The sequence below is a fragment of the Centruroides sculpturatus genome, unplaced genomic scaffold (assembly GCF_000671375.1).
Source record: "Centruroides sculpturatus isolate CEXI.00-Female unplaced genomic scaffold, Cexi_2.0 scaffold292, whole genome shotgun sequence".
Classification (NCBI taxonomy): domain Eukaryota; kingdom Metazoa; phylum Arthropoda; class Arachnida; order Scorpiones; family Buthidae; genus Centruroides; species Centruroides sculpturatus.
Window position 1 is genome coordinate 255,530 of NW_019384986.1, and position 13,648 is coordinate 269,177.

General features: G+C 31.7%; 1 protein-coding gene and 1 non-coding gene across 2 annotated transcripts in view; both read right to left on the bottom strand.

Annotated features, from left to right (window-relative positions):
• Window positions 1–2,264: 2,264 nt before the first annotated feature.
• On the bottom strand, window positions 2,265–2,336 carry Trnastop-uca. The gene has a single exon. It is a non-coding gene; the product is annotated as a tRNA-Sec (tRNA).
• Window positions 2,337–6,546: 4,210 nt separating this feature from the next.
• Window positions 6,547–13,648, bottom strand: part of LOC111632912 (5'-nucleotidase-like) — a 41,392-nt gene continuing 34,290 nt past the window's right edge. The window contains exons 5-11 of the mRNA XM_023377440.1: window positions 11,925–12,138; window positions 10,754–10,939; window positions 10,276–10,473; window positions 9,936–10,199; window positions 9,708–9,869; window positions 8,290–8,493; window positions 6,547–7,724 (exon numbers count right to left, since the gene is read on the bottom strand). Of these exons, the coding sequence (XP_023233208.1) occupies window positions 7,501–7,724; window positions 8,290–8,493; window positions 9,708–9,869; window positions 9,936–10,199; window positions 10,276–10,473; window positions 10,754–10,939; window positions 11,925–12,138 (1,452 nt within the window). The 3' untranslated portion in view covers window positions 6,547–7,500. The remainder of the gene's footprint in view (window positions 7,725–8,289; window positions 8,494–9,707; window positions 9,870–9,935; window positions 10,200–10,275; window positions 10,474–10,753; window positions 10,940–11,924; window positions 12,139–13,648) is intronic.

Consider the following 13,648-nt stretch of genomic DNA (forward strand, 5'->3'; position numbering starts at 1 on the left):
TATATATAATTTATATAATACTGTCCAGACGATAGAAATCTCTCCGTAGCGTGGCGCTACGGACGGCGGGAAAGTAGTTTGGCTGCCCGATGACGTTTGAGGTAATTATAGGGGGTTTTTACTGTTTTTTACGGATACCGGTCACAATTTTTTCGTAGTTTTATAGGAATCGTAATTATAGGGGGGTCGACTGTAATTCCTTATCGTAATACTGTAGAAGTCGGTTTTTTTCTTTTGTGGCATCTTCTACCATCAACAGCATAATACATTTGTAAATTTCAAAAGATAATTTTCCAAGCTGCTTTCGGATTTATATAAGCCACTACTTCCCTCAACAAAAGTATGTCGCGAAAATAGACAAAACACATTGGAATTTTCCTAGTGTTATATCGTACAGTATCAGACTCGACGGTAATTAAAGTTTAATTTGCTTAGTTACCTTCACTGGTAACCTTCGTAGTTCTTCAATGTTTCTGCCATTTTCAACAATGTTCCATGAATCAGTACACGATATGAACGTGTGGCGCAACTGTTTCGCATGGAGTTCAAACGTCAAACGTATACTTCTGCTTTCCGTACAAGTTTAAAGTTTGAACTTCGGTCGCAACCTCTCTAAACTGCTCTTACTGAAAGCTTACATTTAATAAATTATTTACAATAATTTTTTATGATAAATATTTATTGAACTCCTTTTAAAATTTGTATGATACTATAAATATGTTCATTATTTCATGATTAACTTAAAATTTTAGATTTACGACGATTTCAGCTCCATTGTAAAATTATGTTCTGTTGATTTGTTCCACAATTCAAGTTCAAGGTAACTTTATACACTTCATTAGTATTTCATGGTCGGACTATATTTATATCGATTATTTTATAAATATAATATTTTATATTTCTGCGTAGATAACTGATTTCATGAAAAGATTTAAATGCTAGTCTATGGGAATCTCTGTTGCCGATTTCTTCTTTATAAAGCGAAACTTCTTGATAAGAGTAAGTACGATTTATTATAATTATTTTATAGATTTTCACTATATTCTTGTTGTTGTAGGTGTTGAGTACATTGTATTCCATTTTCTCTTTGATACGATTGAGTGGAGTGATGGCAAAAAACAAGAAATGTTCAAGCAACCTTTCCGTATTTAATAATACTAATTATTAGTTTTTATTTATGGATTACTAAAGTTTTAAAATAGTTTTCACAGGGTGCCGCATTACCAAACAATCCACATTATTTGGATTGTTTGGTAATATCCATCAGAATGCAAGTGGTTAATATCGATAACCTCAGTACTGTAGTTGTGTAGTTGTACTATTGAAAACTTTATTCTATTTGAAATTTTAAGTTTTCAGGGAGAGCGTACGTACTCTCCGCACTCCCGTGAATCATGTCGGCCGAATGGCCGAGCTGTCCAGGTGAAACCTACCGTTCTGGAGGTCCCGGGATCGAATCTGGACGGTTCGAAAATGCCCCAGGAATTTTTCGGTGGGTGGTCCATCTAGATATATCGGGCCCCATCCCTCATTACACAGCCAAACCCATACTGGGCTTGTTAGAAACAGGCTCTCTTAGTGCCAACAAGCAGAAAGTTAAAAAAAAACTTCTGGATCTGCCCTACAAATGAATCAGATCTTACTGAAATTAAATACTATATTTAAAGATAGTCGTTTAATAAATTTTACGATTTAGCATATAGGATATTTGAGTGATATACAAAAATGATTATTTACGGAAACAATTATTCCTTCTTAAATTGGAAATTTTTAAAATTTACTTGGCTTATATAATTATTTATTTTTAAAGGAATTCACTGCTATCCGAAAATAGTAGCAAATTCATATGAGAAGTAAAAATTGTAATCGTACTTTCATTATTATTTTATTGAATGACGTGCATATTTGAGGTTGGGCATTGCCTGAAGGGACGTTACGTGGCCCAGACAAGGGTTTTGCAGTTGACGTTAACAAAATGCGTTATAGTTTTCAGCTAATCGTATTCGGTAATCTTTCAGAATGGTCAAACTCTAAGGGTATATTTATTTCTTATTTTCACAGTTCAAAGCTGCAAATTTCATTTGTCTTGTCTGTGTTTTCGAACTATTGTTTCACAATACACATTGCCACACTTTTACTGTGCATATATTCATGACTTCTATGTTTAAAAAGTAGACAGTTGTTTTTAACATTACACGTGTAGCTGAGATGTACTTTTTTACAGGTATAAAGTATACCTGTAATAATAAAAAAAAAAAAAACAGTGAGCCGGACGTGATTCGAACACGCAACCTTCTGATCTGATGTCAGACGCGCTACCATTGCGCCACCAGCTCTTGTTTTTAGACTGTATTTTCTTTTTTATCACACTTCAATGATGATAAACTTGAATTCTCATATATGTATGTCAAAGCCCGTTAGCTTCTCGATTCCGTTGTTTGGAGTCTGTCAAGGCAGTTTCATGATAACGTCGATAGGGTTGCTTTACAGGCCATTGGGGACCCTGTATTACGTAAGAGTTAGACTGAAAAAAATTCCAAAAAGAATTTATTGTCACATTTATCTTCCAAAAATCTATGTCGGATCTATAAATCCGTGATTTCCTTTAACAATTCTTTAGAAAACTTATCGTTTTTTGCTATTAAAAATATTCTTTATTCAAAAACTGTCATGTGTGAAGTCAGCTGCATTTAAAGAAAAAAAAGCATTATTGTTTTTTAAAGAATTAGTTACATGTTAGATTAAGATATTTTAAATAGCTTTCTTGATACAAGTTCGTGGTTTAAGTTTACACCTTTATCTATCTTGTCACTATTTTTTGGCAGCTGTTAACAGGTAATATTTTACGTAATCTTGAAATTAATAGATCAGTGATTTCTTCTTTGTGAGTCTGGTTGCCACATTCAGATTGAAGCCAAGGGATGAGACACATATTGCTTTAGTTGCATTCTCAATTTAAAGGAACTGAACTGAAATACTGTAAAAATACCAAATGTAACTGAAATAAATTTTATTAATATTTGATTCTTGGGAAACATTCGAATCAATCCGACACATACCAAATTGTTCGTTATCTCTTGGATAGCAAGTACTAAATTAGTCCATATATTAGTCCACTATACTTTTTGTCGGGAACTATAGCGCCACTCCCCTGCTTAGGGAAGTGACAATCTTGATAGACGTGGTAAGCTCTTAGAGGAATATTTTGCTTGTAACGACCTCGTTAACAATCCGTTGTCCTTTCTAACCTTTGTCTCCCACAGAGGCGTCAGTGTGATTGATATCGCGGTTTGTACTTTGGGGATCCTCTCCAGGATTTGCAACTAGAGGTTATTGGATGAAGACAGCTTAACCAAGCGCGCTTACATTGACTCCAATTTACTTTCTGATCAGAATGGCCAGTTATCTGCCCACATTTTCCAGCTGAGGTTCTCGCTGACTAACGCAAATTGGATTGGCATGAACTTGTGATCCTTGTGACTCACCTGATGGATTGCTTCATTGAAGACTCAACAATGGCAAAGACCTAAATTGACCACATTATTAAAATTATTAATGATGCATGCAACGAATTCATACCCAGGAAAACAAGTAGTAAAAGAAGCGCTCCATGGTGGACTCCTGAGCTCAGCAGTTTGCGTAAAACAAATAAACGTCCAAGAAAGACTTATCAACGTTGTCGAATGACCACACACGGAATCTTCACAAAAATGCCTATCATACCAATAAAAAAATATAGAGGAGAAGGTGGTATTATGGAACACTGCGGGTATTATGGAACCACCCCATTTCGAACTGATAATAAAGGCGAACTGTAGCGGAATGTGGCTGAACATCCATAGCAAGGGGAAAACCCGTTTTACTTCAGTTAAACGGTTGTCCGCATTTAATCAGCAAATTTGTTTTTTTCAAAATTCGCAAGTTTTGAATGCTAAGTGAATTTAATTATTTTTAAAATATAAATCGTGTAGTTGTAGGTTCACTGGTGCATGTATTCCGTTCCAGAGACTTAGGGGTACGTATTAATCTGTGTGATGTTCACGTTTTTTAAATTTTGGTCTTGACAGACATAAGTTAATTCAGATGGCGATGCGTGAAATACGGACCCCATTGGTGCTTTTACAGTAATATGGAACTCAACTCCTCCGAACTTTCTATTTGCAAGCAGACATTCCTCCAGAGCAATCTGTGAAAAAGACACTAGGTAGAAAGCTAATTCTTCCCGAGAATATCGAAAAAGAGCTGCTGGAATATATATTGTTGACGGAGGTCATATTTTTCTATTATAAAAGCATTTTTGCGATAAAATACATTGGAGTAAATAATTTGGTAATTATTTAACATTTTTTGTCCTTTCCTATTTGTTTTTGTCTACATTAAAGCATTTTTTGAAAATATACAGTAAGGTTCTATATTACCACCCGATTTTCTCTAAGCCTAGTTTCGGACTTTTTTGCAAAAGCCTTCAAAAACCATACTTATAATTACACTAGCGAAAAATCCAATTAGGAACATTTAGATTACTAGTTACCAGTACTTTTCGCACAAAAAATGTGGGTGTAGTTACGATACCTTGTTTACAATTCACTAAAATGTAATTGGGGTTCCATAATACCACCTTCTCCTCTATACAAACAAGCGACAAAATCGTCAAAATTACTCAGCTGGAGAAGATTCTGCTCAAAACATTCGAATAACCGTTGGGGTTTTATTGCTAAAATGTGCACAAATAAACTTCATTAAACAAAAGTTTTAATTTCTAATACCAATGATGACAATGCTACCACCAACTTCTTGCAGACCTTGAATAACCAATTAAACTTCTTCGGCCCGGTTACATACAAGATCTTGACACTGACTGGTAAAGGCAAGTCTGTACAGATGCTAATTCCCCTTGCAACACTAATAATATGCATCTTTTCATCAATGAGGAAATTAATGAGGCTTTTAAAAATTTGAGAAGAAAGGCCCTGGGCCCAGATGGCATTACAAATGAAATTGCCATGCAGATCTGAAACATGATCCCACAAAAACTTATTGACGTGTACAATGCATGCACCACGGACTTTTTCCTGAGACCTGGAAGGTAGAGAAGATAGTTCCTGTGCCCAAACCTGGGTTCCAATATGATACGAGATCAACCCCCGTCCTACCCGTCTTGTGGAAAATATTGGAAAGGTTTTTCGACACTAGACTTTCCTGGTTTGTGGAACACAACAAACTCATTAATGACACCCAGTTTGACTTTAGGCCACAGCGTTCGGCCGAGAATGCCATTCACCTGCCCGTTACTACAGTTAAGTATATACTAGAAAACCACAAGTATGGACTCGGGGTCAGTCTTGACATATCAAAGTCCTTTGACAGCGCCTGGTGTTCGCTCATCATAGATCAATTGAGAAAAATCAACTCTCTCTCCAACATTTTCAATTCGTTACAGGATTACTTAAGAAATAGGAAGGCCATTTTACACTGCGGCCAGCACCATGTTTCCAAACAAATTACCAAATGATGCTCACAGGGGGGCAGTCTGTGGACCAGTTCTGTGGAATATTACCTTTAACGCTTTTTTAAATCAAAATTTCGGCCAATTCTACTCTGTCGCTTATACCGATGACGTTTTGATGTGACTGGAAGGTCGCTCAAGGGCTGATCTCGAGCAAAAATGGAGATGCAATACTCAGCGAAATCGTCAGTTGGAGCACAAGACACAAATTACAATTCAATCCTCAGAAAACGAAGGGGATAGTATTCAACAAACCGGGCCAATCAAATTTATACTTACGTGTATTCCATATAAAGATAAATGGAAGGACCATTAAAATCTAAAAAACACTTAAATATCTAGGGGTTATCCTTGATTTTCCCTACTGAGAGGCCTTCCGGATTTAAGAGAAAAAGCGTACTTTTTCTGAAACATCTTATTATAATCTTAATAAAATTTACTAATTCCAGATGCCTACTGAATTTAAAAGGGAAACTGCTGCCAATAGAAAAGAATATGTTGAACAGGACTTTGTTCTTGCAGCTTAAGCAGACATACAAATCGTCTGAATTTCTATCAATCTATTCAATAGCAAAAAATTTAAAATTCCATATTGTACTTTTTGCAGAAGAGTTAAAGATAATAATTTAGCAAAGCGAGCTCTTAGATCAAATTCATGTGCCCAAAATTCAGTACCCAAAATGAAAAAACCACTTGTTTATCATATAATTAAGTTACAAACTCGAGACAAGTAAAGCCGATTCGATTCGATATGCGACGAGAAAAATGGATGCAACGTATAGAGTATAATGAATGTGGAAAGTACTAAAAACGCAAAACAAAATGTTATGTCGAGTTCTTGTTTAACTTTCTTCACTTTTATTAAAAGATAATACCTGGTTGTATACCTATATTTCTTCTCGAACCTACGGCTAAGCTACTTACTGTATAGTTGTAAGATCTGTATGCCCGGTTTTACCTTATAACATTTTTCTTTCTTATAAATTGCCTTAAAATAAGAAATTATCAGCCATTCAAAACAAAATAGAATAAGTTGTGCAATTTTTTTATTTAATTCAATGATACATCATAAAACAAATATAACCATAATAAAGTCGCGTTAGCACAAAAACTACAATGTTTTGAAAGTACACGATGTAATGAAAATCAATCTAAAACATTCTTTTTCGTATCAAAAAGTACAGACAATCAAAATTTAATAACAACTAAACAGTTTGTAATTTAATATTCCTTTGGTTTTCAATACATTCTGTTCATTGCAAGCTTTATAATTTCTCCTCTTTTACATGAGATTTATTAGTTCTTTTTAAATGTAATGATAAAATAACTTTGGTGTGATGAAATGGAATGTTCAATTAACTTTAACTTTTATTACTGAAGAAGCATAATTTCGTGTAGAATCGAAATTAATATAAAATACTTAAGTTTCTATATACAATAAGCTGTATAAACTGAGAGTATGACACCTGACATTCTGGCATTAGGAATTTTTATTTAACAAACTTGTAATAATAAATAGTAAAAATGCAAATATATCTTTTCATATTTAAAAAAAATGAAATTTTATATTAAAGATGTTAATGTAATGTTCACATCATCCAATGATAGAAATTTAATTATGTCTAATTGCATAACTATGATACAAGGCTACCAAAATGTCGCTACTCAATTACATTGTATGGTTTATAATATAAATGCAGTGATTTTTTGATTATCCTGTACTTTTATATAAGTACATCATAAGTTTAATATTGTAATTATGTACTAGGTTCTTTATAGTATGATAATTATGTACTATGGTATCTAATTATGTTATGCTTCAGATCATGTAAAAACATGTCAAACAGCAAATTTCATATAGGCATTATCTATATAAATGTACAAGCGATTTCTTCCAGTGTGGATACAATTAATTATCTTTGTAAATCTTGAAAATTTATTCATAATTTAGAGAAAAATAATTTTTATTATATTGCTTTATGATTCTAGAGATACTAAATAGTGGCAATCACAGGAAGATTTTTGTGTACACCGGGAAATAGTAAAATCGAAAAAGTCAAAAAAGCATAAATGCGTAAGGAATTATTATTTATGGTGGACAGTGCGGCTCCGTTGCAAGGAGCGTAAGGATCGACGAAATTGATCCTTCCTTCGATTCCTGTTACGATAGGTGATGACTTATTTAAGTAGTCGACGACGATATCGATGTCTAGCGAGCCTACAAAAAGAAAATTAAATAATTTTAGTATAATTGTGTGATATAATATAATTCATTCATAAAAATTAATGTTTTCTCTTGTACCTGCCAGATAATTAAATGTATCCAAAATTTGATTGTATAAGTTAGGTCTGTGACTAGAGGAAGGCCAGGAGTGGTTCAGCCACACTTAGAAAATTTTGAGCTACTTCTGTCCATTGTTTCAAATGATGAAATTCCGTTTACATATTCATTAAAAATTAATTATCTATAGTGTACGTTTTAAGTTTAAATTTCGAATATTTTTGTATTGTGTTGCACGGACATCGTTTAATAACCTATATTATTAACCTTAATAACCTTCTATACGGCCCTTTTTTTGCCCTTTAGCTGTCCATTTTACCACATTTTTGAACATACGTAAAATACGTAAAATGCTTCTTTATTAATAAAAAAGCAATCTTAAAAATTTTATTTTTTTTTTAGAAAAATAACGTTAATTTACAGGAATAATTGCATCTCCATTCTCAACGTCTCCAGTTAGAATATTATATACAATTTTACAATTTTTAAAATGTTTACTAACCTGTATTCAATAGGCGCAATGTGTTTTCGGGGATCATCTTGTAGTCATCACCTCCCTGAGTTAGATAAGTAGGCATCACTACTCTGTATATCTTACTTTCGTTTATAGGTAAGTAACGAGGAACCCTGCAGAAAGTGCAATGAACTAAAGCTTTGTGTACTCTCTGTCCAGGAGGTTGAGAAATATTGTAAGTAACTCGAACACCTGAAATTTAAATTAGACATGAATAAAGGTTATGTGCTGATTACTAATTTAAACTTTCTTTATAATCTATTTTATTTTATTCTATTTAAAATCTGATACATCGTTACATAATCCACATTTTTTATATGTCATTGTTTTCGGTTTCTGTTTAAACAATGAGAACTCACATAGGATCAATACACGAAGAAGTATGAGTTTTCATTGTATTCATTACATTATAACAATTTCATTTATCTGTTTATTTTCTGTGTCTTCAAGTAAATTCTTCTATTTGTAAATAAAACCTATAACTATTAATTCTTTACAGCATTTCTCTATAAATTCAGGTGAAACAATTACGCAAGAAAGAAAATTAATTCTCAATCATAATTAAGCTATGAAGAATATAACAATGACATTTTAACGAGGAACAATGCCAACATATTACCCCATTATAATTCAATTAGAGATGGTCGCTCCGTTTGTAATAATAAATGATCTTTTATTTTTTATTAATAGCCATAACGGTAAGGTCATAGTCAAGAAATTCCACCCCTCAATAAATAATATAATATCCTTCTAAAAATATATGAATTATAAAATCATTACATATTGCATTAAAAGCGCTAGTTTACTGTAAACTGAAATGATTTTAGTTCGAATCTTTGACTCTCAAAAATTTCCATAGAAGGTTTTACTCGTATATATTGTCTCTTCTCTCACCATTTATGGGCTTGCTAAACTCGTGATAAGCATAACAAGGCTCATTTTAATACAGGTATAATATAAAAAAATTTAAACACAGTTAAGTGATAACGAATAGTAATACCACGTATAAATACTAAAGCTCTTGCTTTGAAAAAATAAAGCCAATTATGAATTTTATTATCTTCGATTCATATTTATTGGTTAATCAATTAATGTAAGAATTAACACATTACAGGCTGTTTGTCTGACTACATTTATGCCCATTGTAAGTTGAGCCAATTTGCAATGGGTTCAATAGGATGAGAGGCAGAAAATGATGCTCTGATTCGAATAAATGATAAAATGTTTTGAAAATATAATTTGAAAATAACTCAAATTAATTAAGAATTCATTTCTTAAAAGTAAAGAATGAACATTTTTAAAATAGACATTATTTAATTTTGCTAATTGAAGAGATGAAACTTTCCTTCATTCACATTCAACGAGTTTATTTTAGGTAAAAATAAGTCGATAACGAATAAACTTACCAGAAACTTGTAAGAATCTTCCAGGAGGATCCTCAGGATTATTTCCATAATCATAAACAGATCTTTCTAATATTTCTATCAAATATTTTCCATAAATATCCACAACGTCCAAGGTATTAAGATAAGGCAATACATTCATTACATCTCTCATCAATATATTCCCTATAAATACACAAGTCAGATATTAATAATTAAAAAAAAATAACTACAAAAGACTAAAATTTATACCATCATTTTCTTTCTCGCTGATGGAATCCCTTATTCCTCCAGAATTGAAAATCGAAATTGCGATGGTATTCCATTGATTTTCGGTTGGTTTTTTAAGATAAAAACGTAAAACTGCATCGGTTATTACATTTCCAAAATTGCATTCGTGCATGCGACAATAAGGACGATCCGCATTAAGATAAACGTTACTTTGCCCTACGATAACGTTGCCTCGCTTATCGACTACTTCCTTATACGTTTCGACAACTTCTGCAGTCTCGTTATCTACATATAAATTGAAAAAAATAACTTAAGAATACCCCGGAACCTCGTCAAAATTAATAAATTGTAAGAAAATGACCTTGAGGAATTGTTTCATCCATAAGTATTGGGTTTCCTTCCCATGATATTACGTTCCCTGTTTCATCGAAAGTTACTTTCAGATGGCCTAAATATAATCCAAAGGCATAATCTTGAACTACTAATGCTTTTGAACCGTCTGATCTTTCTATCACCACTGGATAAGGCCCTTCTACTAACTGTGGAATAGGTGGTTCGCCTGAAAAACAAACATTCACTATTTATCATGTATAAGTGACCAAATTTATAACATATCAAGTGTTTGAAACTATTTTTTTTTCAAATTTAAACTAACATAAATCAATTGGATTATTTGACAGTCAATTTAGGAATTAGTTTTCATGTAGTTAAACCAAAATTAATTATATTTTCCGGATAAAATCTCATTCGTGCAGTACAAAATTTACTTTTTTGCATTAATAAATCATAGATCTGTACAGCTGAAGCAAAGAATAGACAATAATTTACATGATTTATACCTGTATAAAGGAAAGTATTAGTATGTCCCCCAACTACAACGTCAACTGATGGAACTTTTTCGGCAATTTCTTTATCTTTCAAGAAACCGGCATGACCCACAGCTATAATAATATTTATTCCACTTTGTTGTAAGATGTCCGCTTCTTCTTGAATACTTTCGACTTCATCGAAAAAAGTAACAGGACCTAACATACAAAGAAATATAATTATTGATTTTCAGTGCATAAAAGTTTAAATTTACTTGACAGTTAAGTAAAAAAAAGTAAACAAATAAATAATAAAACTTTACTTTGTCATAAAGGAAAATTTCCTGGAACGAACCTTTTTACACAATTAAACAGCAACTACCTAGAATCCTTTATTTGTTTTATCGTCGTATATTAATAAAAATTGAAGGACAAATTTTAACTTATATATAAAATAAAATAAAAATTAATATATAAATCGATAAAATGCAGAAAAATACTACAATTTTTATTATTATTTGTATAATTAAATCCTCCCTTTAAGACAAAATCTTCGTATTATCAGAAAATTAAGTCGTTAAAATACTTCCAAATAGGATTAAAATAACCTCATATTAGCGTTTAAATAAAATAAATATATAATTAAAAATATATATTTCTTAAACTTAGCATCATAAAAATGTGAAAAATTTATAAAAGATTAAAAATATTCTTAGAAACCATCCAGTCAATTCTATTGTTTTATGTTGTTGTTTTTTTTTATTTTCTCTTATAATAATTACTTGTAAGAACATAAAATTTAAAGTATGAATATAAACTCAAAAGTCAAATATATTGTCTTCGTGTCTTGAAATTTATTCACGATTCACCACAGTTACACGTGGCATAAACATCATAATTAGATATAAGCAACCCTTCGTGAATCGGGAATTAATAGCGATTTAAATAATTATCATACGTCAGAATATAATAAATGGGTGTCACAAAAGGCTACCGATTTTTCCGGAAAAAAAAAAGTTGCTGACATAAATAACAGGAAGAATTTAATTCACGTCCTTGAAAAAGCCAACATTGTCCCGATTCTAAAACTCGTTTTTCTTTTTTTTTTCTTCTGAATTAAACAAGAATCCATCCGTAAAAATCCATAAACTTGATTAAACATTACGTCACTAATCTTAATTATAAGAAGACAATTTACACTAACCTGTTTTTGCTAATTCTGGTGTATCCTTTGTCGTATACCCTATGACTCCTATTTTCTCTCCTCCTACATCTAAAATTACAGATTTTCTTATTTTCCCTTCTAATTCCGGTATCCCGCTTATATTTATATTGCTACTGATTATTGGGAAAGTTACATTATCCAAGAAAGGTACCAATCCAGCAACTCCATCGTCGAATTCGTGATTACCTAAAGCCTAATAAACGAATTGAAAATTACAAATTAAATATGTAAAACATATCTTTTCCCCCCCCTTATAAATCGTGTAGAATTGCCTTATAGGGACTTGTGCTACATACCATATAATAATAGATAACTAGGATAAGCGTGACAGATTCTACACGAATGTCTCATTTCCTTTGTGGAGACCAAATGTTCGAAATAAACTATTTTTGGAACTTAAGATGTTATGAACGTCAACGAAATGAATCTTGTCAGCCACACGCTAGAGTTAGATTATTATCTGCGAGCAAACTTATCACTTACTTTAATCGTTACTTAGTCATTACATTAGTTTCTAACTAAAACTAATATTATTTCATGCTTTAAACAAACTCTGATTAATTAAATTTCAGAAATTAAAGTAATAATTATTCTATAATTAATTATAATTTATAATAAAACAAGATAATCAAACTTATACTAAAACAAATCGAATTATCTAGTATTATAAGGCCTGTATAGTATAACCATGCTTATTTTTCTAGCTGTACTCAAGTAAAGCATGATTATATCTGTGTTAATAAAGTAAAATTATAATCATTTGCTTACATTTTCTCAGATTTTATTATTAAAATATGAATCAAATTCAAATATAGTTAAGGGTTGGTATCCCACACGTGTTTCCGCATCTTTTACTATAATCTTAAGCATATATTTACATACAATTGTAAATAATTAAAATGCTTAGATATAATGGAAAATATATTTATCAGTGTATAAATTATTGAAGTAGACAGGCGTAAAATATATATTCAACGATGCGTAATGTTATTAAATTAGCGAGAGTAAGGAAAGCCATTCATTTCAATGTCATTATCTGATTATAATACGAATACGTAATATTTATAACAGGAAACGAAATATTTTGTTTCATTGATGCACAGATTATCCTTTTATTTTCAAATCATTAACTACAAATCAACGATGTGTAAATTTATTAATTATCCACTTCCTGTTGCAACTTCTTTTCTAAATACTTTTTATATAACATTATGGAGGTAAAATAATAATTTCTGTATTCTGTAGTCAAATTATATATATATATACTGCATGCAGTTCATGTTTATAGGTATATTTATTATGCTAATACTCTGTAGTCCTTGTCAAAGGGGTGGCGCCAACGACCGAGTGGATAAAACCACCGAACACTTGTCGTGGATTCACGCCTCGCCTATAGGCTGATTGCGTGAAGTTTTCAAAGTTTCCCTCACCTGCCTAACACCTAAACAGGGGCCAGTTTCACACGAAAAGTTTCTCCTTGGCAAATCGTCCACGTATTGCGATTACTTATTTCATCAATCCAATCTAATCCATGCCAAAGGCCACGACCTTTGACAAGGTCTACAGAGTGTGGTAAATTTGATAAAAATAATAATTAAAAATATTAAAACTAAAGATGATATTACCATTTTGCTTTATTACTTTCCCAGCTTTGCCATACTTTCTCTCTGTTATATATAACAATCAGTCAAAAAATGATCCCC